We start from the raw sequence: 26,022 nt of genomic DNA on the forward strand, positions 1-26,022 counted from the left end.
TGGCTGCTTCCATTGCTCATGCCCTAAGGATCGTCCGGAGGATAAAATCTTCTCTGCTTCCCTGAGTGACATGTGTCCATTTTCAGCCAAAATCCTGGTAATGCTTCATTGCGACAAAAACTTTTTGCTTAATTGAAGCACAAAAACAGTTCACCTAAAAAATAAAAAAACACACAGAGCTCACCGGAGACCTCGTAGCACAATCCGAACTCGCCAGAGACTCGCTGGAGACCTCGTCAGAGACTCGCCGGCGACCTTGTATCAAAAAATGTATACTAAGGTAGCAAAACCGAAGAACAATTGAAGCAAAAGTTTTATACTATTGTAGCATCACAACTAATTTTATTACGAGGTCTCCGATGAGGTCCTTGCGACATAACCGGTTGCTTCTTATAGCACCAACGTTAATCGAAGGTAGCACCCGGGCTCTTTATCTGTAGCAACGTCCAACCTATGGCAACATCACCGCGTCAATGCTGGCAGCACCCCATACCCCCGTTGTAGCACACTGTCGGAGTTCCTATGTAGCACCACCACACACTACTCTTAGCATCCCCCGATTCCTTCTTAGTGCTGACAGCGGTCGCAACACTGTCACACGCCCCATGTAGCTATGTCGGGATTCATTTGTAGCATTATCGCACACCCCTCGGAGCATCCCTCACACAGTTGCATCAGTGCATGATCTCGCTTGTCGGTGGCCACGATTCAGATTTGGCGGAGGAGGTGGTGTTGCAGGGCACCGTTGCGGTGGACCTCCGGGTTGGTGGTGGCCCGTGTGCTGGAGGTCCCTCCGGGCACATCCCCCCCCCCCCCCCCCCCCCCGGGCACATTCCTCACACACTTGCATCAGTGCATGATCTCGATTGTCGGTGGCCACGATCCAGATTTGGTGGAGGAGGTGGTGTTGCAGGGCACCGTTGCGGTGGACCTCCGGGTTGGTGGTGGCCTGTGTGCTGGAGGTCCCTCCGGGCACATCCCCCCCCCCCCCCCCCACCCACCCACCCACCCACCCACCTCCGACGGGTGGCTCCGAGAGGCGGCGGCGCTGCGTGGACATGGTTGGAGCGCTGCATGGGAACGGAGGCGCACGGTTGTCTTTCCTGCTCGATCGGGTGGAGGAATGGAGGAAGACGATGTGTTGTTGCTCAAACAAAACAAAAACGTTTTTGTCTTTGAAGCACACAAATATATGGATGCATAGTTGCGCAAGCCACCTATGCAGATTGCTAACACTATTCTACTCCTCTTATTAAATTTGACAAAAGCAAATAAAAGTTGAAGAACACATGCAAATTAAGGAACTACTACTAGCAAGTAGAGTCAATAATTGTGTTGGCTCCTGGCAAAAAAACACACATAGTTTTCTTGCTTCTTGGCTTTTGCTACTCCCATCTTCTCTTGCTCTACAAGGCATCTGTTATTGCTGTGCGCGTGTGTACATGATGGGGCAGATCTCTACTTGAGAGCAACAAAGTCAAACAGTATACATACAAAAAGATCGGAATCCAGCGATGCATGCAGTATGGTTTGCATAGTGTAAACAAACTATACGAGTTTTATCAGCAGGATCCCAGGGCGCCTTGAGAAAGGTTGGCCGCTAGTGCAGTATATGGTACACATCAGGCTCTATGGTTCGACGATGACAGCAGGCCCATTTGTTCAGTGAGATTGGCCAGGTTATCGGTCCGGGTCCACCCGTTCTCCTGGTGTGCTTCCCTTGCTGCGTCAAGCAGGCCCGAATCAACCTCGTCATTGTCGACGGAGAGAGGGCTGGTCACAAGGAACTGCTCCCAGAAGGAGTCAATGATGCCCGGGAGCTTCTGGGTGTCGTCGCTGGACAGGATCTCGTCGGTGTCGATGGGGATAGAGTCGTCATCATCTTCAGGCAGAAGAGGGAATATACACTCGGGGCCAGGCATCTCGAAGCCACCTCCTCCTCCAGGAATGTTGACAGGGTCATCTGTAATGAGACCATGCAAATCTGGGAATCCAGGAATACTGATGTTATCGGTTGGACCTGGTGCCATAGCCGTTGGAAGGGAAGGCGCTGCGGCACTCATGTTGTTGGGAAGTAGTACTCTGGATGAGTTGTTACTCATGTTGGGGAGTATGTTGGATGGGTTGTTGTCGAAAACTGGGCGCTGGATCTCAGGAGGGGTTGAAGATGAACAAATCGCTGAAAATCCAGAGCTCGTTGCCATATATGGCATTCCTGATGAGTTACCTGGGACCTCTGCAAGGGTGACTGCAGAGTTCCGAGTCGACGAAGAGGTATCGAAAGCTTGAGGGGTTGTCGGCATACAGTTGTTCTCCAGCAGAAAGTTATCTGAATTGCCGCTCATGGATTCAAACCTGTGTGAAGAAGAGTCCTGCTGCAGGATCTTCCTCAGCATCGCCTTGGCTGCTTCGTTGATCAGAGGCTGATACTTGATTATCTGACCATCCAACGACACACTCTCAGCAGAGTCCATGAGGCCTTCGTCTTGCTTGGGCAGCCTCCTCTTCTTGTTCGCTGCCACTATTCTTCTCCTGCTGTTCTCATTTTGCTGCACGAACTGCGCCAGGAAGCCAGGGCTCTGCATCGCTTTGGCCAGGAAAGACATCATCTGCTGCTGCCGTTGCTCCATCCCCTGAAGACGCTTGCCCAGAGTTTGCAACTGATGGTCTGTCGTCTGCTGCTGCTGTCTCAGCCTAACAAGCTCCTGCATCAGAACGTTCTTGTCCCTCTTTAGCATCTCGATCTCTTCCTCCATCCCAAAGTTCCCCACCTCTACACAAGAAGGTAACGGCCCGTTCTGCAGCTGGGGTTGCTGCTGCTGCTGCTGTTGCACTTGCACTTGGTTGTTCGCTTGCAATGGTTTTCTTCTATTGATGGTCTTCAGTAGATGTTTCTGTCCTCTTAAGAAACCCTCATTTGCAAACTCCCACCTATCTGGGTCGACTTTTCTGAACCCCTGTTACAAAAAGCAGCAACGAGATTATTGAAAAGCGGCTAATGTGCAACTTTTCAGGTATAGGAAAGTCAACATGGGTCAAGTAATTCTTCACAGGATATAACATAAACAGTAACTGCTTTAAACAGAAGTACATAATTCAGAAAGCAATCAAAAAATTAAAAGGAAGGGAACAAATTCACTGTATTGTGTATGTTCTTTCAATGCTACTTTCTGGATGCTCTCTAGTTCTACAAGTGCATGTGGCTGTAAGTTGTAACATGTTCTGTTGGTGCAAATACCATTCATAAAACATGAAGTATGTGTATATTCAGATCTGACAAAATACCTAATTCCCCATGCAAATATCATTCATAAAACATGCAGTTTCATGCTTTATTCGAACATAAAAAGTTGGGGAAAATTACACAGTGAGATCATTATATACATGTGAGGTTAGGTTAGAATTTATTATCGAATGCTAAGGAGCACTTAAAGGCAAACATATTAATTCTGTAGTAGTACTTATTTAGATGCCACAAGAGAAATTGGTTCTGGAGTAAATCATATCTATTCGCGGAAGTTTGCTATTTATAACATTATTTATGCGCGTTAGGATAAAACCTTACAAGTAATCTAGAAGACTCACAAGTATGATACACACTGGGACCAAACTGCAATGCATCTAACACTAGCATAAGAAGCATCTCAAGCTATTCTGTAACAGAGTTATGTATCCTTAATGCGACTTGAAGAAATAGGTCATAATGCACACAAAGTGGGGAGGAAACATACAGATATAGCCAAATACACACGCTATTTAAGCCAACTGATGACTCTTTAGTACACAAATCAAAGCACTTGCTGGTTCAAACATTTACATTTTAGTGTGGTCAGGTACACTTGCCAAAACATCGGACTCTACAAACTGAACTCAACTAAGGTACTCCCTCCGTTCCTAGATATAAGATGTTTTGGAAGCTCAAATTGAACTGCCAAAATGTCTTATGATTAGGAACAGAGGAAGTATGTTTTAAACCGAGAAGAGGTTTTAGTAGGACTGTCCAATTCCACGCAAAACAAGGAGTAAACCAGCCTAGAGAAGTGCCAACACAAGCTTTTTGTTCTTACATCAGCTTGAAAAAAAGCAAATTCTCACACTCACACAACAACAGCTTTAGAGCTGCCTAACTACTCGCTATGTTCTCTGCGTCAAGAAAGCAATATTCCAGTGACAGAATTTAGTCATGCTAACCGTACTGTTCATGGTAAACCTATTCTAGTGATAGTTCAACCTATATTCCAGTGACAGAATCATCTGTGTACCCAAAACTACTGGCTGTGGGCAACTGGGCTGGGCATTGTTTCCCGAACCGGATCAAGCTCAAACAAACATGTATGCTATAACCACACATGAGCATTCATTCATTTTAACGCTTTAAGACTAAAATTTCATACTCTCACAACCAAAAGCCCCAATGCTGTAACAGATAGGCCAAATATTGAACACGGAAGGGTTTATTGGTAGGAGATCAATTCTCACACAATGAGGAATATCCTAAGACCCCAGCAAACAACTACGATAATATATCACATGTGTAAGACCACACAGATATCCATCATTTCAGTACCTCAAGTGGGCCCTGAGAAGTTTTACGTCTTTTGATGCCACAAGGGGACAAAACTATGCGAGTATTATGAAGGGAGTTACCTATCCTTAAGGTGACTTCAAGAAATAGGTCATGATGTACATAAAATGGGAAGGGAACACACAGATCTAGCCAGATCCAATCCAGCACGCTTATTTACGCCAACTGGTGACTCCATAGGCCACAAATCAAAGCATTTAATGGTTCAAACTTTTAGAGTGATCAAGTACACTTGCAACATATGCTCACATGCCTAAAACATTGAAGTCTACAAACTAAACTCAACTAAGATAGCTTTTAAGGCTGCTCATAGTGGGAGTAACATAGGTAGTAACATCACACACCCCAAAGCATTTTGGTGACATGGCATGTCAATAAATGAAGAAAGAGAGTGGGGTGGTAACTAGCTATGTTACCATAACATCACACTTCTCAAGACAAGATGAGTCTACAATCTAAGGCTAGTCATAGTGGGGAGTAACTTATACTAGTAACATGACATATGTTACTAATCTAAGTTACTACCTCCATAGTGGGTAGTAACTTATATGTGGTGTCATGCATTGTGTCATTTACTATGGTGTAGACTCAACTTGTCTTGGGGTGTGTGATGTTATGGTAACATAGCTAGTTACCACCTCACTCTCTTTCTTCATTTATTATCATGACATGTCACCAAAATACCTTGGGTTGTGTGATGTTACTAGCTAAGTTACTCCCACTATGAGCAGTCTAATAAATATGGCATGCATGACACCACATATATGTAACTACCCACTATGAAGGTAGTAACATAGGGTAGTAACATACACCATGTTACTACTCTATGTTACTCCCCACTATGACTAGTCTAACGCCAAGAAGGTTTATTGGTACAACGGTTTAATCTCATATACAACTGAAATACTCTATAAAAACCACCCAGATATCCATGACTTCAGAAAGCAGGGATCCGAGAGACAGAATCTCGTCACGGTAACCCTGCACTTCCTGGTCCTCCCTGACCACCTCCCGGTAGGACAATATATAGTCCAAACCAACAGAAAAATGCCTATCTAGTTAGGTTCCAAATTGGTTGCATACATGGACTACAGATTCATTGTCATCTGGAACCAGGTATGAATGATTTAGTTCCAACCCTCCGAGGCTAAAATTCCATCTTTTCCAAAAACCCCAAAAAATCAAACTGAGTGGGAGAGAGCTAAAAAAGAGTAAAGTCCTGAGAGGGGGTGGAGAGAGAGAAGGTGTTGAGCATTTGACAGTTGAGAATTTTAAACCATATGCTCACATGCCTACACATTGGAGTCTACAAACAAAACTTAACCAAGCAATCGTTTATACCAAGAAGGGATTATTGGTAGGACGATTCAATTCAATTCACACAAAACGAGTCATATGCCATGACTCCACTAAACGGCTGCGATATTAAATGTAAGACCACCCAGATATCCGTGACTTGGGTACCTCAAGTAGACCCCTGCCAGCATATAAATTATGTTCTTACATCAGCTGGAGGGGGGAAAAGGAACCTGCCAAGAACTGCATCAGACCTGACTAACTCCTCCCTATGTTCTTTTTATTTAGTTAATAACAAGAAAGCAGTATTCCAGAGAAAGAGCTTCATCGTGGTAAGTTGGTAACCATATTACAGCCATAGTTCAAACAAACAAACAAACAAACAAACAAACAAACAACCTTGGTAGGGTCTCAATTTGGTTTAAGGTTCCAAATCATCCATGTACCAAAAACTAGCGGCTGTTGGTACTGTTTTCAGCACCAGATCAAGCTCAACAGACCTGTACAGCACAAGCACGCACGATAATTCACTCCAAAGCTTCTATCTAGACTTTATTTTCACCGTATCACAACCAAAATCTAACTGCGGGGTAGTAACAGGTAAGGCTAGATTGTGAGCACGAAAGCTTTTTGTTGGAAAATCAAATCCAAAGACCTGCAATACTACACATACAGATGTGTGCAAGACTGACAAGGTATCCACGGTAGATCTCGGTGCCTCAAGTAGACCTCTGTCTAATAAAGTGGCAGCATACGAGCTACATGAGCTTCAAGCAAGCAAGCAACCTGTCAAGCTCACACAGCAACAGTATTAGACCCGAGACAGGACTGACTCCTCTCATCTACGGTTTTCAAGTTGAGGAAAAAACGGTACCGGAGAGACAGAATCTCATCTCATCATGGTCTCCCTGACCTGACTGCCTCCCGGCAGCAAACCAACACAGAGTTGCTGTTCAGTCAGTCAAGGAAGGTTCGAAATGGTAAGTTGGGAAAGCAGTATCCGGGAGGAAAGGAAACCAACGCGAAATCGCTACTAGTATCTAGCTAAGGTGTGAGTCAAATTGCTCGCAAAGGCTTAGGAGGGGAGCGGAAGTGCAGGGGAGCGTACGTATGTGTTGAGCTGCCTGACGAAGGAGGAGAAGTTGCTGTGCTTGAAGTACTTGGGCAGGAGGTCCCTGGCGAACTCGGGCGTGCTCCAGACGACGAAGCTGTTGCTGCCCTCGCCCCACGACACGACGGCGTCCGTGGCCGGGTCGTCCACCATCTCGTACGTCTTCATCAGGAACGGCGGCGGCGCCGCGTTGGCCGCGTTGGCCGCCCCGTTGCTCGGCGGAGGAGCCACCGCGGTCGTCACCGTCGCCGCCGCCGCGGCGGCCGCCGCGGCGGCAACAGCAGCCACCCCGCCCTCCATCGCCGGGATCCGTACAACGGCCCCTCCGCCGCCCCGCAACACCTCGGGCTGGTGAACCAACCCGCACGCGCGCTCCGGGATCGGGTGCGATTGGGGAGTGATTGGGGGATTCGGGGTTGGGGATTCTCTTCTAGGTTTGGGGGGGAATGAGATCAGGTGACATGCCTTAGGCATGTCACGCATGAACAGTGCGGTGACATGCACCCCTTTTCTCACCGTCGGATCAAGATTAGATGGTAGGATATCACTGCTACAGGGACCATCTACAGTGCATTTGCTACAGGATATTGGCACAGGACATTGCTACAGTGCATGCGCTACAGGACAATCTACAGTCGCGCGCTACAGTGTTTGATCGTGTGCGTTCATTTTCAATCCTACGGCCTACGGTGCATGTCACCGCACTGTTCATGCGTGACATGCCTAAGGCATGTCACCTGATCTCAGTCCGTTTGGGGGAGGGTGGGTATGTATTTGCAGGGGAAGTGGGGATGGTGGGAGGTAGACGACGACAAGGGGGGAGTATAAGCACTTTGTTTAATGCAGGGGCGTTTATGTAAAACTCTACCGAAACGATGGCAGCACACGTCGCCGGTTGGCCGATGTCACCGGTCCGCCCGCCCGGGGAACCGTCTCCCTGCACGCACTCTGCGTGCCTGCCCTGCCTTTCTCTCCTGCTTAGAGCATCTTCAGCCGTCTTCCTAGGAACCTTTCAGGATCCTTTTTTCCATCTAAATGGACGAAAACGATCCAGTTATGCTCTCGGTTTCTCGTTTTTGTCCGAATTTAGGCTTTCATCTATCCGGGGAGCGCTCGGGGAGTCCAAACGAAACGGAAGCGCGGGAAACGTCGAGAAAACTTCCCGCGCGGTTGGTGGCCCCGACTTGTCGGCGAGAAAGGCCGATCGTTGTCTTCCGCACGCTGTAAAAGCATGCCACCGGTCAGTCTTCGTCGGACACGTAGCTTCCACGTGGCGAGTTAATGTCGTCGCCTCGGTTTCACGCGCGTCGCACTCTACTTATCGCGGAATTACCGCGTCTGCCCGCATTCACCACCTCTCTCCCCAATCTCATCGAGCGAGCGAACAATGGTCAACTTCGGCGACGACGTGGCGAACAACGGCTTCGGCCGTCGTTCTCCCCACCAATTGGAGGGGAGGATACTGCACGCGACGGGCTACCCCGCGCCGCCAGACTTTCGCGCGCCCGGAGGCTGGCGCCTAAGCGCGGGCGGTGTCCCGATCCCACCACCAGTCGGTTGCGCCACCCTCGAGGCGGAGATCGCGGTTGCAATAGGAAGACCTCGAAGAAGGACGCCGCAGCGGCCGCCACCGCGTCCCAGCATGCCGAGGAGGAGGCGGTGGCCGAGGCGATCGCCAGGTCGTTGAACAACCTCGTCCCCGCCGACAACGCCTTCCCCATGGACATCGCGCTCACATGGTCCAGGCAGGACTGGGAGTGGCAGGAGGCGGAGCAGCAGAGGCGTATGCTGGACCTGGCAACCCTAGCGGCGACAACGACGATGACGGCGACTACACGGCGTTCTACCGCCATTTCGGCATGTAGATCGCCATGTTCTACCTTTCGTTTATGTTTTCATCTGGCCGAATTCAAATATATTACGAATTCGGCCTATATACGTACGAACTCGCCTATATATTAACTTTCTCTAAATTTCACCTATGTTTGAACCTATTTCGTCTTGTTTTATGTAAATTGACCTACATTTATCTAAGTTTTACATCCACCCTGGGCTCGCCGCTGGGAAAAAAATGGACCTCCCCAAGCCAAACTTTACATCCATCCAAAGCTAAATAGCGCCGGATTTTGGCCTGGGGAGCCCAACGGCTGGAGATGCTCTTATGGCCGGCGTCAGGGAGATACTATCTATCACTAGTTGAATGCCCGTGCGTTGCTACGGTTCAATAAATTTAAAATCCGTACAACGAAGAAAAGTATTTGCAATCCACAGTATTTCACAGTATATGCATCAAACACAACATTCTTTAAAAGTTTCCCTCTCTTCCCATTTAGATGTAATGCACTTGAAAATTGCATACTCGTGCATGTGTTAGCCATTGTTGATAACGAGAAGACCAGGCCATACAAACCAGTTCCTTATACATGAGTCAACTTCTATGCCTTTTTCTTGTGAATGTAGATATAACACTAATATATAGTATAATGGCGGTGCTACTATGTCTAAAGGATTGATTAGCTAGGTTTCCTATTTAATGGATGACGTGCATGTGACGTTCAACAACATCAGTCTTTTTTTTCTTCGGATTTCTCTTTATGTGATAACCAACATGTAGTCTTCCCCATCTTTGTTCTCATCCGACATTTCTCTGACATTATCATCTTCGAAGAGACCCTCTTCATTCTACATTTGCTTCTCTTAGAATCTCCTCGGTCAACTGCACTTGCCTCACACTTGAAAGTGTCCCCTTTTTTTTTGGATAATCAACACCACATATATTTATAGTAGAAAATAGTACATGATAGAGATACATGAGATCTCACCGGCGATTACAAAAATAGTCCGAAAGAAATGAGGAAATAGTACATGGTAGAGAGTTCAAAGATTTGAAAGGGTCCCCACTTAATATGAATGAGAAAGGCTGGAATGCTTCGTACACGATAGCCAGTCTTTTATATTGCAGTGTCATAAAATTGCACATATAAATTACTATATTGCAGTATTAGATTTAGAGAAAAGAATAATGCAAATCTATGTGGTAGATCAAAAAGGAAAAAAAGGAAAAATGGTGATTTATTGCTTCAACTCTCATACTTTGAGGCATGTCATCTCCTCCATAATTGTATGTGCATTGATCCCACTACAACAGCAGGAAAAAGATACATGCAATTGCTAGTGTGCACAAATATCGACCAAAATGCTTGTTTTTTAATGAGCAACGATACAATAAGTGTTGCTCCTCTTATCAGCAGTGTAACGGTACCAAGAGAGTTTAACTCACCTGCTGATTCCTTTCCCCTAGCTCTCGCGGTTTGTTTACACACATACAATTGCTGGCGTGTAACAATGTTGGAGCACGTGTGCAATGCTTTTGCTGCTCTGCACAAGTTCCTTCATGACACGCTAGTCCCCTTGTTGGACTTGCTCTTAGTGTGGAAGCGGCGAAGCGCATGAGCACAACGGTCTTCAGCGGGCACGTACTTGAACGGTCTCAAAGTTGCTTAGTCTGTGGCCTCACATGTCACCTTTTCTGGCTCACCGCATTCAGAATGCTGTGCAAAATTTAGGAATACATAAATGATACAGAGAATGATGAAGAAACTGGTTTGTAAGGCATGACAGGAACAGAGTCAATGTCGCCACTCCGAATTCTTGTATATCGTTGTCCCTTCCATTGGCACACTGCATAGAAACCAAACCTCAGAGTTGTAGCGGCAAGATATGAAAATACTAAATGTGAGAACCTTGTTGCAATTCAGTTAGGTAATTTTAGTATGAGAAAGTTTTAACTTTCTATATTCAACTGTACTCTCATTCAATGCACATTTAGGGTTAAGGTGCACACCCTAAATAAGAAACTGAAAGTTCTACCCCTAAGTATGTTACACCACTGTTTTTTCAGCAACATAATTGAGATAATATCCGATCTTTATCGCGTGCATGCCTCTTCACATTCACCAGCCATAACTTAAACAGATTCATAGTTTTGGACCTGACAACAAGTCAAGAAGACTGAACCAGAACATTACGTCATATCTTGATTGACTGATTATCTCCTATGTTTACGCACATCAGATAACTAACGTTTAATCTGTAGTTTACCATGGCCAAGGGCGGAGCCAGGATTTGACCATAGGAGGGGTGAGGAAGACATCTATCACCAAATGGTATAGAAGAATTTTTTTAACCAAAACAAACGACACATAAGATAGTATAATACAATATAAGATATCTCATATATAGCACCACTGTCAAAATGTGACAATGTGACAAATCGTTTCTCCTTTTCTTCACCATGAAGATTTTTTTGAAAAATAAATTGCACATTCAATTCTTATCATGCTATTTCTGCTCGGTCTAATAAAAAACTAACCAACCAGTGGTATGCATGGATTGAATTGTAATTCTAACACACTGCAATCCTTAGTCAGGCGAAATTGAATTGTTAATACAAGGCATCACTTAGTCAGGCGAGATCAAATTTTAATTATAAAACACAACATAACTTATTCAGGTGAGGTATAGTATAGATTGCAGACCAGTTGTTTAGGGGCCAGAGCACGACATACCTTAATACATGTGTTGCGTGAAGCGGCGGAGCAAGTTAGATGATCAATCATTAGTACGTGATACATCCCCTTCTGCATCTCGCTGGTACTCCTGCTAGGGCGCTACCGCGTCGCTGCCATGCCCCTCGTCGTCTACATACGACCTGTGATCAGACCGGGATGGTAATTCCAATGGAGTGAATCCTAATGGACAGGTACAGAGCGACAGTAAAACAAGGCAATACGGAAGATGTGCTAATAGGCTTTACTTCGCTGCACAACGTTTGGATCAACTAATACGAGAAGCTAAGGTGAAACGTCGAGGGGGACGATCCATTGGAGGGGGGATCCCTGACTACGGCAACTAATCGTACAAAATTGCAACCCTTTCAGTCGAAGAAGGAGCGATCTGAACAATTAATTAAAACCTCCATAGAAGTGTATCTAGCATAATTATTTGAATAGAAAAACATTATTCTTGCATATCTTTAAATTTTGTTGCTTAAGTTGAGAAGATTGATCGATATCTGATAGAAGCTAGCATAAGATTATTTACAAACAGAGATATGTGATAGACATACCAAAAGTGCTGACATCTTTTATCTCGTTAATTTTCCGCTTGGTCGTGAACAAATGGAGCCTGATTTGATTACCTAGTGGATGAAAGCATGACTTGTGAAAGGAAAACAAATGCCTGAGAGTTTCATTGATAAAATTAAACTCTAGAGCCTGAAAGGAGTGGGGCGTACTCAGCCATTGGTCAAGCTAGAAATGCATAACAATGGCAGTTTAGAATATAGTGAGATGCTCTATAAAATCATTGACATACACGTTATATGGAGAAAACAAACATACATGTGCTTCCTGAATATCATCCCTGCCACATAAGCTTGAATCAGATGCAGCACGGGCATTGTAATGAAGAATTGTATAATTATCCCTGTGCAGGATCATCATAGATTCATTGAACATTTGGACGCACTCTGATGATGTATAAATAATCCATGTCGCTGCCTGATGTATAAATGACTGGTTTGTATAATAATCCCTGTCGCATCCTGATGTATAAATACCTTGATACAGATTAAATCCCCTAGGCTGATCATATTGACCTCACCAGAGTTCGCTGGCCAGGGAGGCAACGATGGTAAGGATGGATGACACCAGGGCGACGGGAGTGCGCGGGACCCTCTCGTGAGGACGAGGAACGTCGGAGAACGCCACTTGCCTCGGGGCATAGGACATCGGCGACCTCTAGTTGGCTCGTGACGCAGTGCAGGGCAAGCCAGCGTTGTTGCGGTGATAGGGGCGGGGTGGAGCGGCGCGGGACGTGATGGCAGGGTGCACAGGTAGGAGATGTGGCGGTAGGGCATCAACGACGAGAGGATGCGGCGGCGGGGGAGTTAGGTAGGCAATGGAGATGTTGATGCAACTAAATGGCAAGGGGGAGAATAAGTGATTAAGGCTCACATGATTTGGTGCAAGATTCAGGGCTAACGAGAGAAGGATAGGGACGATATGGTAGCAACATCAAAACCAATAAGGAAGGAGAACAATTATTTTGGTTGCAGTATTAGAGAAAACGTATCGTCGGGAGGAAGTATAGCCCGTGTGGGAGAGAGGATATCTTCCGGGATTGATGATTGATAGAGTGCCATGATTAGCGCTAACACGGAAAGGAGGCACACTTACCGTGAAAACAAATCGGGTCAATCTTCACCATCAGCCCTTGATCGGACGAACCGGAGATAGGAAGGTTAGATTAAACGGTCTTTACAATTACCGTGATTGCACCCTGATTGATTGATTGTTTCCTAATTAATTTTTTCCGTGATTGATTGTTACCGTGAGTGCTAAAAATGGTTGTGAGATTGTTTCCATAATTGTTCGCGGACTGCCCGGAAGCCGCGAGATTAGATCGAACGGTCTGGATGTTCCGAATCTCCTTCACCAAACGCGTTGTATGACGTACGACCAACTCCAATATAATAGTATAGATTCATGGTACTCCCATATGATGATACTACCTTTTGGTTAAATGTGGAAGGAATTTCGTGTATGTGCGATTTTCGCGAAACCGGGAAACCTTGTTCCTGCCGCAAGCGTTCATGGAAACATCGGCGGGTTGCGTGCGAGCGAGACGGGGGATTGGATCTCTACCACTTTACATGCACAAGCTATTTCCGCGGCAATGATGTTGATGGAGCCGGGTTGGATCTTTGGCTCTTCTGCTGCCACAACCATCCACACTATACTCACGTCAGAGGTGAGATGCTTCTCATCCATACTTGGCACGTACAAACATTCAACACCTCTCTACTTATTCTCCCTCACTCACTCTCTCTTTGTGTCGGATGAGAAGTGCCTGAGCGGCGCGGGCATTCCTACTTTTTTGGCAGGGGACCCCACGATTTAACGGAAACTCGCGGGTTACCGGTATGCATGTGTTTATCATCGTGTCACTGTGCACCGCAACCCATCCGAACAGTAAATTTCCCATACCCGCCCCACAGGGGACGCACCGGGGCGCCGGACACACCGAAAAGTGAGGCGAAGCGATGCGGGCCCGACGCGTCAGCGGCACAGGGAAAATTCGTCTCCCACTCCAGCCAAATACCATCCCTCCCGCCACATCGCGCTTATCCCGCCGCGCATTTCTGACCTCCCAACACATACCCCGCCGCCGATTCATTTCTCCTATCCCGTCGATTTGTTTCTCCCTCCCGCCGTCCACCCGCCGCCGCTACACTCTCCCCATTCCATGGCGCCGCCGATAGCCCCAAAAAAAGATGGCCAAGAAGCCGTCGGGCAATGAGACGAAGGGGGCGAAAGCGTCGTTGGCGAAGCCGCGGAAGGCGCCGGCTTCGAAGAAGAAGCCGAAAGGATGAACCGAAGATCAATGGCAGCAAGATTGTCTGCGCCGGAGGATGGTGACGGTAGAGCAGAAAGGACGGAGGGCGGCGGAGCAGGATAAGAAGGCTTTGGCGGCGCGCCAGCACCATCACATAATGGCGGTGTCTCGCCGCCACCAACGCGAGCCCATGGAGTACGTCTGTGCCGGTGTACGTTCCGGGAGTGATCTCTCCGACGTCATGCGCCTTCTACAATGACGGCCCCGGCCCCTCCAGCACTCCCGGGTGCGTGACGCCTAACTTGTCGCCCAACTACCAGGATTCGCTGCCGCATGGCGGCTACAACCCCAACAAACCTCTACTCCCCGGCGTACGAGCAAGCGCCTCAGCGCGAGCCAGGACCCGGTCCGGACGGCGCCCCGTTCACTGGCCGCAGGGGGCGCTCGAATTCGACGGCGCCAGTGCTGAGGAGGAGGAGGACAAGGTGAGGAGGAGGAGGAGGAGGAAGAGGAGGGGGTGGAGGAAGAAGAAGAAGAAGAAGAAGAAGAACGCGTCGGGCACACGAGGCCCCAAGTGGACGTTTTTGGAGGATCTATGTCTGTGCGAGTCGTGGGCGACGGTGAGCCATGACTCTATCATCGGCGCCAACCAAAAATACGGGAAATATTGGGCGAGGATCAAGGCCGAGTTCGATGAGCGCAAGCTCATCAACAGCGACTACAACAAAGTGACAATGAAGAGGAGCCAAAAGGCAATGTCGACGCGATGGGACATCATCCAGGCGTTGGTGAACTCCTTCCATGGGTATCATCACAACTTAGTGACCAGAGGCGGCAGCGGCGCCGACGTCTCCCAGTTGGTACGACTCTTTCTTACGTAATCTGTAGCGCCTACATTGTTTTCGATGAAATGATTCCGCTTCCTTTGGTTAGTTTGACAGGGCCATGGATTTGTACCGGAAGAACTCGGAAGGTCACAAGTCTTTCACGCTGACACATTGCTATAGCAAGCTCAAAATGAACCACAAATGGCAGGTGACGCGCTTGTCGTTGTCCAAGGGGAAGGACGCCATTGATCTGGACGCGCCGCTGGCAACGTCGGCAGGGCGTCCTACTGGCAACAAGGCTGCCAAGGCCGCCTTGGCCGACACTGCATCATTTGAGAAGACGTAGGTGATACGTCTCCAACGTATCGATAATTTCTTATGTTCCATGCTTGTTTTATGACAATACCTACATGTTTTATACACACTTTGTCATTATTATGCATTTTCCGGAACTAACCTATTGACGAGATGCCGAAGTTCCAGTTCCTGTTTTCTGCTGTTTTTGGTTTCAGAAATCCTAGTAAGGAAATATTCTCGGAATTGGACGAAATCAACGCCCGGCATCTTATAATTCCACGAAGCTTCCAGAACACCCGAGAGGGACCAGAGGAGAGCCACAGGCCCACCACACAGGTGGCTGACGCGGCCCAGGGGGCGCGCCCCCCTGTTGTGTGGCGCCCCCGTAACCCTTCCGACTCCGACTCTCCGCCTATTTAAGCCTCCCTGACCTAAAAACTTCGAAAGAATAAGCCACGGTACGAGAAACCTTCCAGAGCCGCCGCCATCGCGAAACCAAGATCTGGGGGACAGAAGTCTCTGTTGAATATCATCTATGTGCTACTCTAATGATGTTATTAAAGTACTCTATTCCTCCTCCATGATGTAATGGTGACAGTGTGTGCATCATGTAGTACTTGGCGTAGTTTATGATTGTGATCTCTTGTAGATTATGAAGTTAACTATTACTATGATAGTATTGATGTGATCTATTCCTCCTTTCATAGTCTGTCGGTGACGGTGTGCATGCTATGTTAGTACTTGGTATAATTGCGTTGGTCTATCATGCACTCTAAGGTTATTTAAATATGAACATCGAATGTTGTGGAGCTTGTTAACTCCGGCATTGAGGTGCTCTTGTAGCCCTACACAATTAATGGTGTTCATCATCCAACAAGAGAGTGTAGAGTGGTTTTATTATGTGATCAATGTTGAGAGTGTCCACTAGTGAAAGTATGATCCCTAGGCCTTGTTTCCAAATACTGCAATCATCGCTTATTTACTGTTCTACTGCATCTTTACTTCCTGCAATATTGCTACCATCAACTGCACGCCAGCAAGCTATTTTTTGGCGCCGTTACTACTGCTCATATTCATTCATACCACTTGTATTTTACTATCTCTTCGCCGAACTAGTGCACCTATACATCTGACAAGTGTATTGGGTGTGTTGGGGACACAAGAGACTTCTTGCATTGTGATTGCAGGGTTACTTGAGAGGGATATCTTTGACCTCTTCCTCCCTGAGTTCGATAAACCTTGGGTGATCCACTTAAGGGAAAACTTGCTGCTATTCTACAAACCTATGCTCTTGGAGGCCCAACACTGTCTACAGGAAAAGAAGCGTGAGTAGACATCAGCAGGCGTCGATCACGAAATGCCTCGCTGACGTCTCCTCGACCTTTCTCTCCCGCGACAAAAAGGCCAACGAAAGGTGGGCGGAGCTGCTCAAGAGGGAAGAGGAGAAGTTGGAGCTCAAGAAATGCAGGGACGACATGTCCCTGCTGAGAGCGTCGACAGAGGGAATGTCTCCCCGGACGGGGATGGCGCACAACTTCTTCAAAGGCTAGATCCTCGACGACATCGAAGCCAAAATGGCGGCGGCCGAGGCTGCGGACGATGCGGTGGCCCAGGTAGCGGCAGCGGTAGCAACCGTGGAGCAAGAGCCGGCAGACGCGTCTTCTACTGCTACACATGCGTCAGCCTCTGCGTCGGCGATGGAACAGACAGAGCATGCACAGCACCGGGCAGATCGCGACGAGGTGATCGTGATCAACGGGCCTACGTCGACTCAGGATACGTCACCGTCGGCCAACCCCTTCTTCTAATTTAGCATGTACCACCGGTATGTAATATGATCGCGCGCCCAGTACTTTGATCGCCGCTACTCTGATCGCGACGATTCGGTGGGAACAATCTCTTTTGATTGCAAACTATTTGAATTTCTGATTGGGGCGGCGTTTGGGAGACGCGGCTGGGGAGAGACGTCCCCCAAACGCGGCACGAACAAAACACGTCCCCAAACGCTCGATCCAGCGCTCTTTGGGGGACGGTTTGGGGGACGCGACTGGAGATGCTCTTAGGCCATCTCCAGCGGGGCGACGCATTTCGAACGCCCGAACGGACGCGTGCGTCGTCCCAAATAGTCAAAATCGACCGCGCGACCGTTTGCGTCGGGATTGGCTCCAATGGCACGACGTAAGTTTTTTTCCATTTATAATTTGCATTAATAAAAAACATAAAAAGACTCTAAAAGGCCATAAAAGGCGTGGTAAAACTAGGTGTTGCCTACTGCTCGTCATCGCTGATGAGGTCGATGAACTCTGGCGTCGGTCATTGAAGCTGGTACACCAGCGGTGGAGGAGGAAGGGTAAGCTGCGCAGGAGGCTGTTGTCGAGGGTACTCCTCGGCAATGCCCTCCGTTTGGGGCTTAGGGTAGATGGAATCCTGTAGGCTGACACGATACATCGGTTATCAAACAAGCGAGGAAAGCGATTTACCCAGGTTCGGGGCCCTCGATGAGGTAAAACCCTTACGTCCTGCCTGTCTGATCTTGATTATGAAAATATTGGGTTACAATGGGGTGCCGAAGGTTTCGGTTGTGATCTCGTCGAGAGGCTAAGTTCTACGGGGACCTAGCTCTGGACTTATGGTGGCTAATATTGCTAAGATTGCGTGTGTCTCGGCAGCCCCTCTCCTGGCCCTTATGTAGGGAGGCAGGTCACAAGAGATCTGTCCGGGTACGACTAGGTTACAAAGGCCTCTAGTTCTAGACTTTCCTTGTATTCTTCGTCTCTTCGTCTTGTTCTTCAAGGAATTTTCTTTGGCACCGACGTAGTAGTCCACCTTGCCATCGAGTGTCTTCATGGGCCTCTAGTTGGGCCGTACATGATAGGGCTATAACAGTTACCCGAAGGGTAATGCCCACGTCAGCTATGCTGAAGGTGGCCATGGATCCCAGGCCGAAGCAGTAGCCGGCGCGCCGTCGTTGGAACGCGTCGACGTGGCCGAAGGAGTCGTCGGCCTACCCTGCGCGAGCGCCTACTCGCGGAGTTGTATTGCGAACCCGTCCCACAAAGTGAGCTGGTTGAGCTCGTCGAGCTCGCTATTGGCCAGTGCCATGGCAATAGCCTCCTCCTTGCTAATGTCTGGCGGCTGGGTCTCCGGATGCCACACCGGCCCACCGTCGTCGTGGTCGTACTCTGCGCGCTCCACCTACTCGTCCTCATTCGTGTCCTCCTGGTCGCACTAGTAGGGAAATGCTTATAGGTGGAGCTTAGTTCTGTGGCGCACCACTAAAAATGCGTCACAGAATGATTTTTTGTGGCACACCAGAAAGGATGCGCCACAAAAATAGCTTATTTTTGTGGCGCACTACTAAACCATGCGCCACAGAAATTAGGTGGGGCCCACATCCTACCACCACCAATAATTAGTGTAGTTATTTCTGTGGCACACAGGGCATGCTACGCCACAGAAATAAGTGTTATGTGGCGCACTAGTTCTGGTGCGCCACAGAAATAAGTGTTTCTGTGGCGCACTAGTTCTGGTGCGCCACATAAATAGTGCCTCTTATATCACTGTCGTACCCCCTCCCTCGCCCGTACCCCCTCTCTCCCCTCTCGATCCCTACCGCGCGTCGCCGCCTTCCATGGTGAGCGCCGCCGCCGTCACCGCCTTCCATGGTGAGCTCCGCCTCCGCGGCCCCTCCTCCTCTAGTGCCGTACCCCCTCCCTTGCTCGTACCCCCTCTCTCCCCTCTCGATCCCTACCGCGCGTCGCCGCCTTCCATGGTGAGCGCCGCCGCCGTCGCCACCGCCTTCCTCCACAAGGGCCGCATGCCGCCACGCTCCACCCATCCCCACCACCATCAGCAGCACATTCCGCTGCGACGTGGAGGAGGAGGGACCGCGGCGTGCAGGAGGAGGGTCCGGCGCCGCATCAAGGAGGAGGAGTCGCCGCGTCCTCCTCCTCCATCCCTGCCATCGTCGTCAACCTCCTCCTCCACCACTGCTGTCGGTGAGCTCCACCTCTTCCCTCCCCTCCCTCTTCCTCTCCCGCGCGAGCACAAAGTGCTCGATGAAATGCTGATGTGCTGTTGTGCTGTTGTTGAGCTACTGTTGTGCTCGATGAAATGTTGTTGTGCTCCCCTTTTCTTATTCTGTATAACTTGGCTAATTACAGAGAGGGGGAGAAGGTTGGGGTTAATTGATGCCATTTATCATTGTTGATGTCATTGTTGATGTCACTGTCCAGGTGAACTACTGTTGCTAGCTTGCTGTCATTGTTGATGTCATTGTCCTGGTGAACTACTGTTGCTATTGCTTGTGTGTGCATGCTCTAAATGGTCAAATGATCATCATGTGCTAGTGATTTACTTACTGGCTCATTGCTCGTGCCTTTTACTTAATGTCCTATGCTATTGCTATGTCTCTGTAGCTTCTCACCATGTATTGGTGACCTGCCTTGATGCTTCCATATCATCCTAGTATGATTGTTGTTGCCTAATTCAATTATCTGAAAAGGTTTTCTTTATTGATGTCAGATAATTGGATGAACTCCTTATGCAGTAATGATTCCTTTGATGTGTTATTGAAGCTTGGATGGAAGCCAACTAGTGTTGGGTACCCTAGCTTTGTTTTGAACTCAACTGAGTAATGATAAATTTCTAATTCTTGTTGGCTTGGATGAATTTATGGTTGATGTAACCTCAGCAGTGGTTCACTGGTGTGATTGCTTGTGTTGTGCTGTGCTGTGACCTCATTACCTCTTGCTACTGCCACTGGTTGCATCTCATAGTTGGATAATTGGTGAAAATAGAGATATTCACAGTAGGGAATCATGTAAATGAATGCCACTATGGTATCCTTTGAAGAAAATGGGAAGTTTCTGATGGTTTAAAAGACTAGGTGATGCTAGGTTATTAAGTTGGCTGTCAAGGTTGGTTTTATCTGGTTAACTTGGATAGGCTATGTGTTCTTCCTTACTTATGCATATCCATCTCTACTGGATTTACTAGCTCAGGCTTGGCCTCTCTCTTGCCAGCATCACTTGGTTACAACCAAGTGATGATTAATCTCTTATGGTACCCCAACTTTGTTTTGAACTCAACTGAGTAATGATAAATTTCTATTAGTTGTTGGCTTTGATGAAAATAGAGATATCCACAGTAGGGGATCATGTAAATGAATGCCATTGTGCTATCCTTTGAAGAAAAATGGACTGTTTCTGATGGTTTTTAAAAGGCTAGGTGGTGCTAGGTGATTCAGTTGGCTACCAAGACTTGTCTCATCTGGTTAGCTGGGATATGCTATGTGTTCTTGCTTGTTTAGGCATATCTATCACTTACTGGATTTACTGGTTCTTGCTTGGCCTCTCCTTTACCAGCATCACTTGGTCTATACCAAGTGATGAATAATCCCTATGGAGCATCTGCTCCATGCTAAATGGTTCTCTTTATAAATGATTTGGTCTTTAATTTTATTTGTACTTGCCGATGATTAGAATGTTTGGTCACTTGTGCACTCTGGGGTGGGGCCAGTGAGGCTGGTGTGATGTCACAAATATCAAAATCTTGTGCATCCTACCTGGCCTCGCTGACCCCATCCCTGAATGTTAATATTTGTTTGGACCAACAAAGTATGAGACATATGCTATCTAGTTGATACCACTTGGCTCTTTCTTCCTTTTTAGTGCCGATGATTAGAATGTTTGGTCACTCGTACACTCGGGGGTGGAGCAAGTGAGCCTGGTGTGATGGCACAAATATCAATCTCTTGTGCATCCTCCCTGGCCTCACTTACTCCATCCCTGAATATTAATATTTGTTTGGACCAACCAAGTATGAGGAATATGCTATCTAGTTGATACCACTTGGCTTTTTCTTCCTTTTTTAGTGCTGATGATTAGAATGTTCGGTCAACTGTACACTCCGGGGTGATGCCAGTGAGCCTGGTGTGATGGCACAAATATCAATCTCTTGTGCATCCTACCTGGCCTCACTGACGCCATTCCGGAATGTTCATATTTGTTTCGACCAACAATGTATGTGTTGCGGTCAAAACCCACCGGCGGGCAGCGACGGGCAACACCGTAGAGCCGGGAACAACTTAGGGCTGCGGCTGGCCCTGGTCCCTCCGAGCGACGGCCCGCAAAGCCTCTGGTACACACGTCCGATGCTGGTGCAAGGGCGTGCCACCTGACCTATACCTGGTCAGGAAGGTGATGGAGATGCCTCGCTTAGTTTCCTGCATGGCATACACGTAAACATTAAATACGAGCCTCGATCGGCTCTCAGGTTATCCTGTGAATCGGCTCAAGGAGTCGATCCACCCATGATTCGTACGAGGTGCACGAATATATGGTGGTCCTGCTTGATCAAGATAAAGCTAAAGCGATCTACGACGATTTAGGGTTTTCACCGCATAATCGGATCATCCTACTCACGATTGGGCCTCGCGGCCACGCACGGTGATCGTAAGCCGATCCTAGGCAAGGCCTAAAAACCAACACGAGGTTGATCCCCGGAACATCCTGTCTAGGACTAGCAAACGACACCCTACGTGCCGCTGGATCCTCCAACCCTTTGTAAGGCCTAACTATTGCAGATATTAAACTAATCCTTGAAGAACAAGGAGCAACCGTAACGGATCGGATCTACTAAATAATGATCAAGCGGGGTGCCGCCCCTACACCTAGGATAGGTGTAAGGGCGGCCAGATATGCAAGGGTTGCACTACGATAGCATGTGATACGAAGAACAATGCTAACCCTAACATATCTAAGATAACTACGTTGCTCGCCATCAAAAAGGCTTCAGTACGAGCATAAGCTTGTGCTGCCTAGATCGCAAGATGCGATCTAGGCAGCATGATGCTTACCGGTAGAAACCCTCGAGACGAAGGAGTTGGCGATGCGCCGAGATTGATTTGTGGTTGAACGTTGGTTGTTGTTTTCTCCATAAACCTTAGATACATATTTATAGTCCAGGGGACTTTCTAACGTGGGAATAATCCCCACCGTGCACGAGACAAACTCTACCTAAACGACACGTATCCTACTATATTACAGATACACGGGCCAACTAGCCCAAACTTTGCATAACAGGCCGATTCACGTATTTCCTCCATGTATATTCTTCAAATCCATCTTGATCGCGGCCCACCTCTGACTCGGTCAAATCCTGGTGATAACACATGCCCCCTGGTTTTGGTAATGATAATTTCAAAACCACTCCGTTTTTCCTTCGAAGGGTCATGTCGTGGCAGAGCAGAACCGTTGCAGTATCCTTCATCATGATGCCCTGTCTTCTCAGCTTCTCTGCAAAATTCGATAGCTTTAGCATCACCTCCTCGGAAACTGCAATGGCATTAAATCTCCACCAGGCTCCCCATTATTTAACCGTGCCGATCTATTAGCCCTCTTCATCCCCTTCCTCTGTTCTAGCTGTCGGCACCAAAAAACCCTCTTCCCCTGTAGCAATGTCTTCCTCTTCCTTCGTCTCCTCCGGCCTCTCCCTCCAATCCTTTTCCTCGGGCGAGCCAGAGTGGAACTCCGATCACGGACCAGACGGCGACCTGCCTCTGACCGACGGGGAAGACGACCTCAAGTTCCTCATCGAAGGGGAGCTGATAAGCGAAAGCGAAGACGACCTTCATCCCTGGGTGAACCCCACCTCCTCCGACGGGAAGGGGGAAGAAGAAGAAGTAGAGGAAGAAGAAGAAAAGGGGGAGGGCGGCCCCTCCTCCCCCGCTAAGCTTCTGTCGGCAAAGCGATTCCGCGCTTGGGCGGACAGCGAAGACGATGATGATGATGAGGAGGAGGAGGAGGAGGAGGATGAATCCTCCTCCTCCATCGGGTACCCGCCGGCAAAGCGCTTCCGCTCTTGGGCGGACAGCGAGGATGATGATGATGACGAGGAAGACGAAGCCCCGGCCGGGGGCTGGGGCAGCAGCGACGAGGAACTTCCTGGGAGCAGCGCCGACGACATCGATGACGGCGATGATGAGGACAGCGACAACTAGTAGAGTAGGACTAGTAGTAGCAGTGCACTAGGCACCAGATCCCCCTTTTGAGAGCCATCGGCTCTTTCCTGTAAAGCCGCTCCTTTGAATTAATGAAAATTGTTCTTCCAGTTCATCTTTCAATTAATCCAATTCCAATCCTTCCGCTTGCCACACCAAGACCGATAGCAACGTATCGGATTCTTTTTCCTTAGACGCCCATGAAGCCGGACTTAAATATCGCTTAGACCGTCAGTCAAGCACTTCTCAAATTCAGACTGCGATTTGATACCTGACCATAAAATTTCGCAATCCCATAGCCGATGACTACTCATCGGCTTATTTCGAGAATCCAGTCTCTTTCCTTTTCTCGCAGCAACAGGACGGTCCAAACCCCGTAAAAGCCGACGACTTCCTTTTCCGGCTCCTCTCCGTAGCTTTAGCAGTCTTCTTCTGCAACACCTCACTGCTTTCGGAGCAAATTACGATGTAGGGTCAGCCAATGCTACTCCAATCGGCTCCAAAAACAGAGCATCTACCAAGTTAGTTGCCCCCGAGCCTTAATCAAGGCGAGAATACCGGCGAGGATGCACAGGTCAAACCAAAAGGCTTTGACCTTAGGTAATCTGGTAATCCGAGATAGCCACCCTGAAGAGTCAGCCAGACTTGCCCCCATTGATCAGCTTTCTTCCACTGAACGCCGATGTTGTAGATGAAACACCAACAGCTTAACTGATGCAAAGGGTTGTCGGCTCATTGCAGCCGAACTGAAAACCATCTTGGCGAAAATGTGAGCCCTGAGCACATAGCCGATAGGTCTTGTGTAATCGTACTAGAGTCGATGGCTACGCATCGGCTTCATTTCTTAGTTCTAAAGTCGATGTCTGTGCATCGGCTGTATATCGTGATGATGACTAAAATTTTTTTTTTACTGGCCGATTTTTCTAATCGGCCCCCAATGTTTCACTGTACACATGTTTATCTGCACATGTTCACATGTTCATCTGGTTTAGGTGCCCCCCGAGCCGAATCTGTCAGGTAACTGCAGATATCGGCTCTGTAATCTAGCCAAGGCACCGTATTTGCATGTCGGCTTTGGTAGGACCAATGTTGATTTTCCCTGACTCATCAGCCGACGTAAACCGCTGCCCAATAGATCGACGTTGCATGTAAGCAGAACATGTGGTGAAGATAATTTTGGCCGATTGCTGGAATCGGCCTCCATATTGATTGAAGCGCTCAATGAAGGCTCTGTAATGTTCCTTCATAGATCCTTGGGGCCGATCCCAAGGATCGGCCTCTCCATGTTTGCTCTTGCTACACGGTCAGGCCGGTGGATAAGACCAGCCCAACCTCGTCCTTTGTCATGTCGATGCGCTCGCTGCCGTCCACCTTGAGTGCATCGTGTAACCCTGGAGCACTAAGCTCCATCGGAAGGACGAGCACCATGTTTGTGCCAGCCGATGTATCGACCCTCTTCATCCAGGGTTCGCTGAATTTTCGCGGCCAGATCAGGCCGCGCCTTCCTTAGCGTATGCAGGTATAACCTTTCAGCTTCCTCCAAGCCGCGCAATCGCTGAACCCTGTGCTTTTGGGAACGGCTGAGTCCATCAGGGCACCACCTTGGCCGGTGGTACCTGTCTTCTTCTTCTTGTCCCTCGTCTTCTGAATCCTCGAGATCTTCCAGCCGAGGGGACTCAGCGCGTTTGCTTTGTGGTGGGAGAGGCCCTAGACGTTTGAACACATACACGTTGGCTGCCTCCTTCTTCTTCTGGTTGCATTCTGGGCAATTGCCGATTGTGGGCAATCGGCTCATTCCTGAATCCCAGCAGTGTCTGAAGAAGGGGCAGTCCCAATGCCTATCTTCGTCGCCTTGCTCCCTTGTCTTTTCCTTGGCACGGCGCTCGCACTCCTCCTCATCGCGATCATGCCGACGATGTCTTCTGGCTTCTCTAGCCAGACAATCTCTTTCATCATCATCGCTGGATCGTCGGCGTTGGTCATACTGACTCACATACTTGTTGAGGAGGTGATCAGAGAGGGGTCGCTGATATCTTATGTTCTTCACTTCTCCCTCTGTGATGTAGCGCTTGCCATCATGACGGAGCCGATCGCGTGGAGCGGCCTCCTCTGTGTCCTTGCTACGAGAGCAGCTGCCCTCGTCTCCATCCCTGCCAGAGTGGTGCCCAGGTCCTACCATGTTGATACTGAACGAGGATCCTGGCTGGCAACCTTCAGGGTAAGTGCACTCCACCATGTTAACGGCGGGGAAGGGGTGGGTGTCGACCTTCATGGCGTACTGGTTGAAAATCAGACGTCCTTGTTCTATCGCCATTTGGATCTGCTGACGCCACACCCTGCAGTCGTTGGTGGCATGGGAGAGCGAGTTATGCCATTTGCAGTATGGCTTTCCGTTCAGCTCCTGTACCGTGGGGAATGTGAGACCTTCGGGTATCTTCAACTGCTTCTCCTTGAGCAGGAGGTCGAAGATTTGCTCAGTTTTGGTCACATCAAAATCAAACCCCCT

At 48.4% G+C, this 26,022-nt stretch overlaps 1 protein-coding gene across 1 annotated transcript; it reads right to left on the bottom strand.

Moving 5' to 3' along the window:
* Positions 1-1,439: 1,439 nt before the first annotated feature.
* Positions 1,440-7,425, bottom strand: LOC127349425 (heat stress transcription factor A-1). Its single transcript, XM_051375177.2, has 2 exons — positions 6,990-7,425; positions 1,440-2,957 (listed from the first exon to the last, which is right to left on the bottom strand). Exons 1-2 carry the CDS (start codon positions 7,290-7,292, stop codon positions 1,623-1,625), a joined length of 1,638 nt encoding a protein of 545 aa, XP_051231137.1. The 5' UTR covers positions 7,293-7,425; the 3' UTR covers positions 1,440-1,622.
* Between the last annotated feature and the right edge of the window lie 18,597 nt (positions 7,426-26,022).

Source organism: Lolium perenne, chromosome 4 (genome assembly GCF_019359855.2).
Source record: "Lolium perenne isolate Kyuss_39 chromosome 4, Kyuss_2.0, whole genome shotgun sequence".
Classification (NCBI taxonomy): Eukaryota; Viridiplantae; Streptophyta; class Magnoliopsida; order Poales; family Poaceae; genus Lolium; species Lolium perenne.

Excerpts from the sequence above, each read along its gene's own strand:
- LOC127349425 (XM_051375177.2), bottom strand. The coding sequence starts at position 7,292 with ATGGAGGGCGGGGTGGCTGCTGTTGCCGCCGCGGCGGCCGCCGCGGCG. Across the intron at positions 2,958-6,989 it reads TCAGGCAGCTCAACACATAC|GGGTTCAGAAAAGTCGACCC; the intron begins GTACGCTCCCCT and ends TTTTTGTAACAG.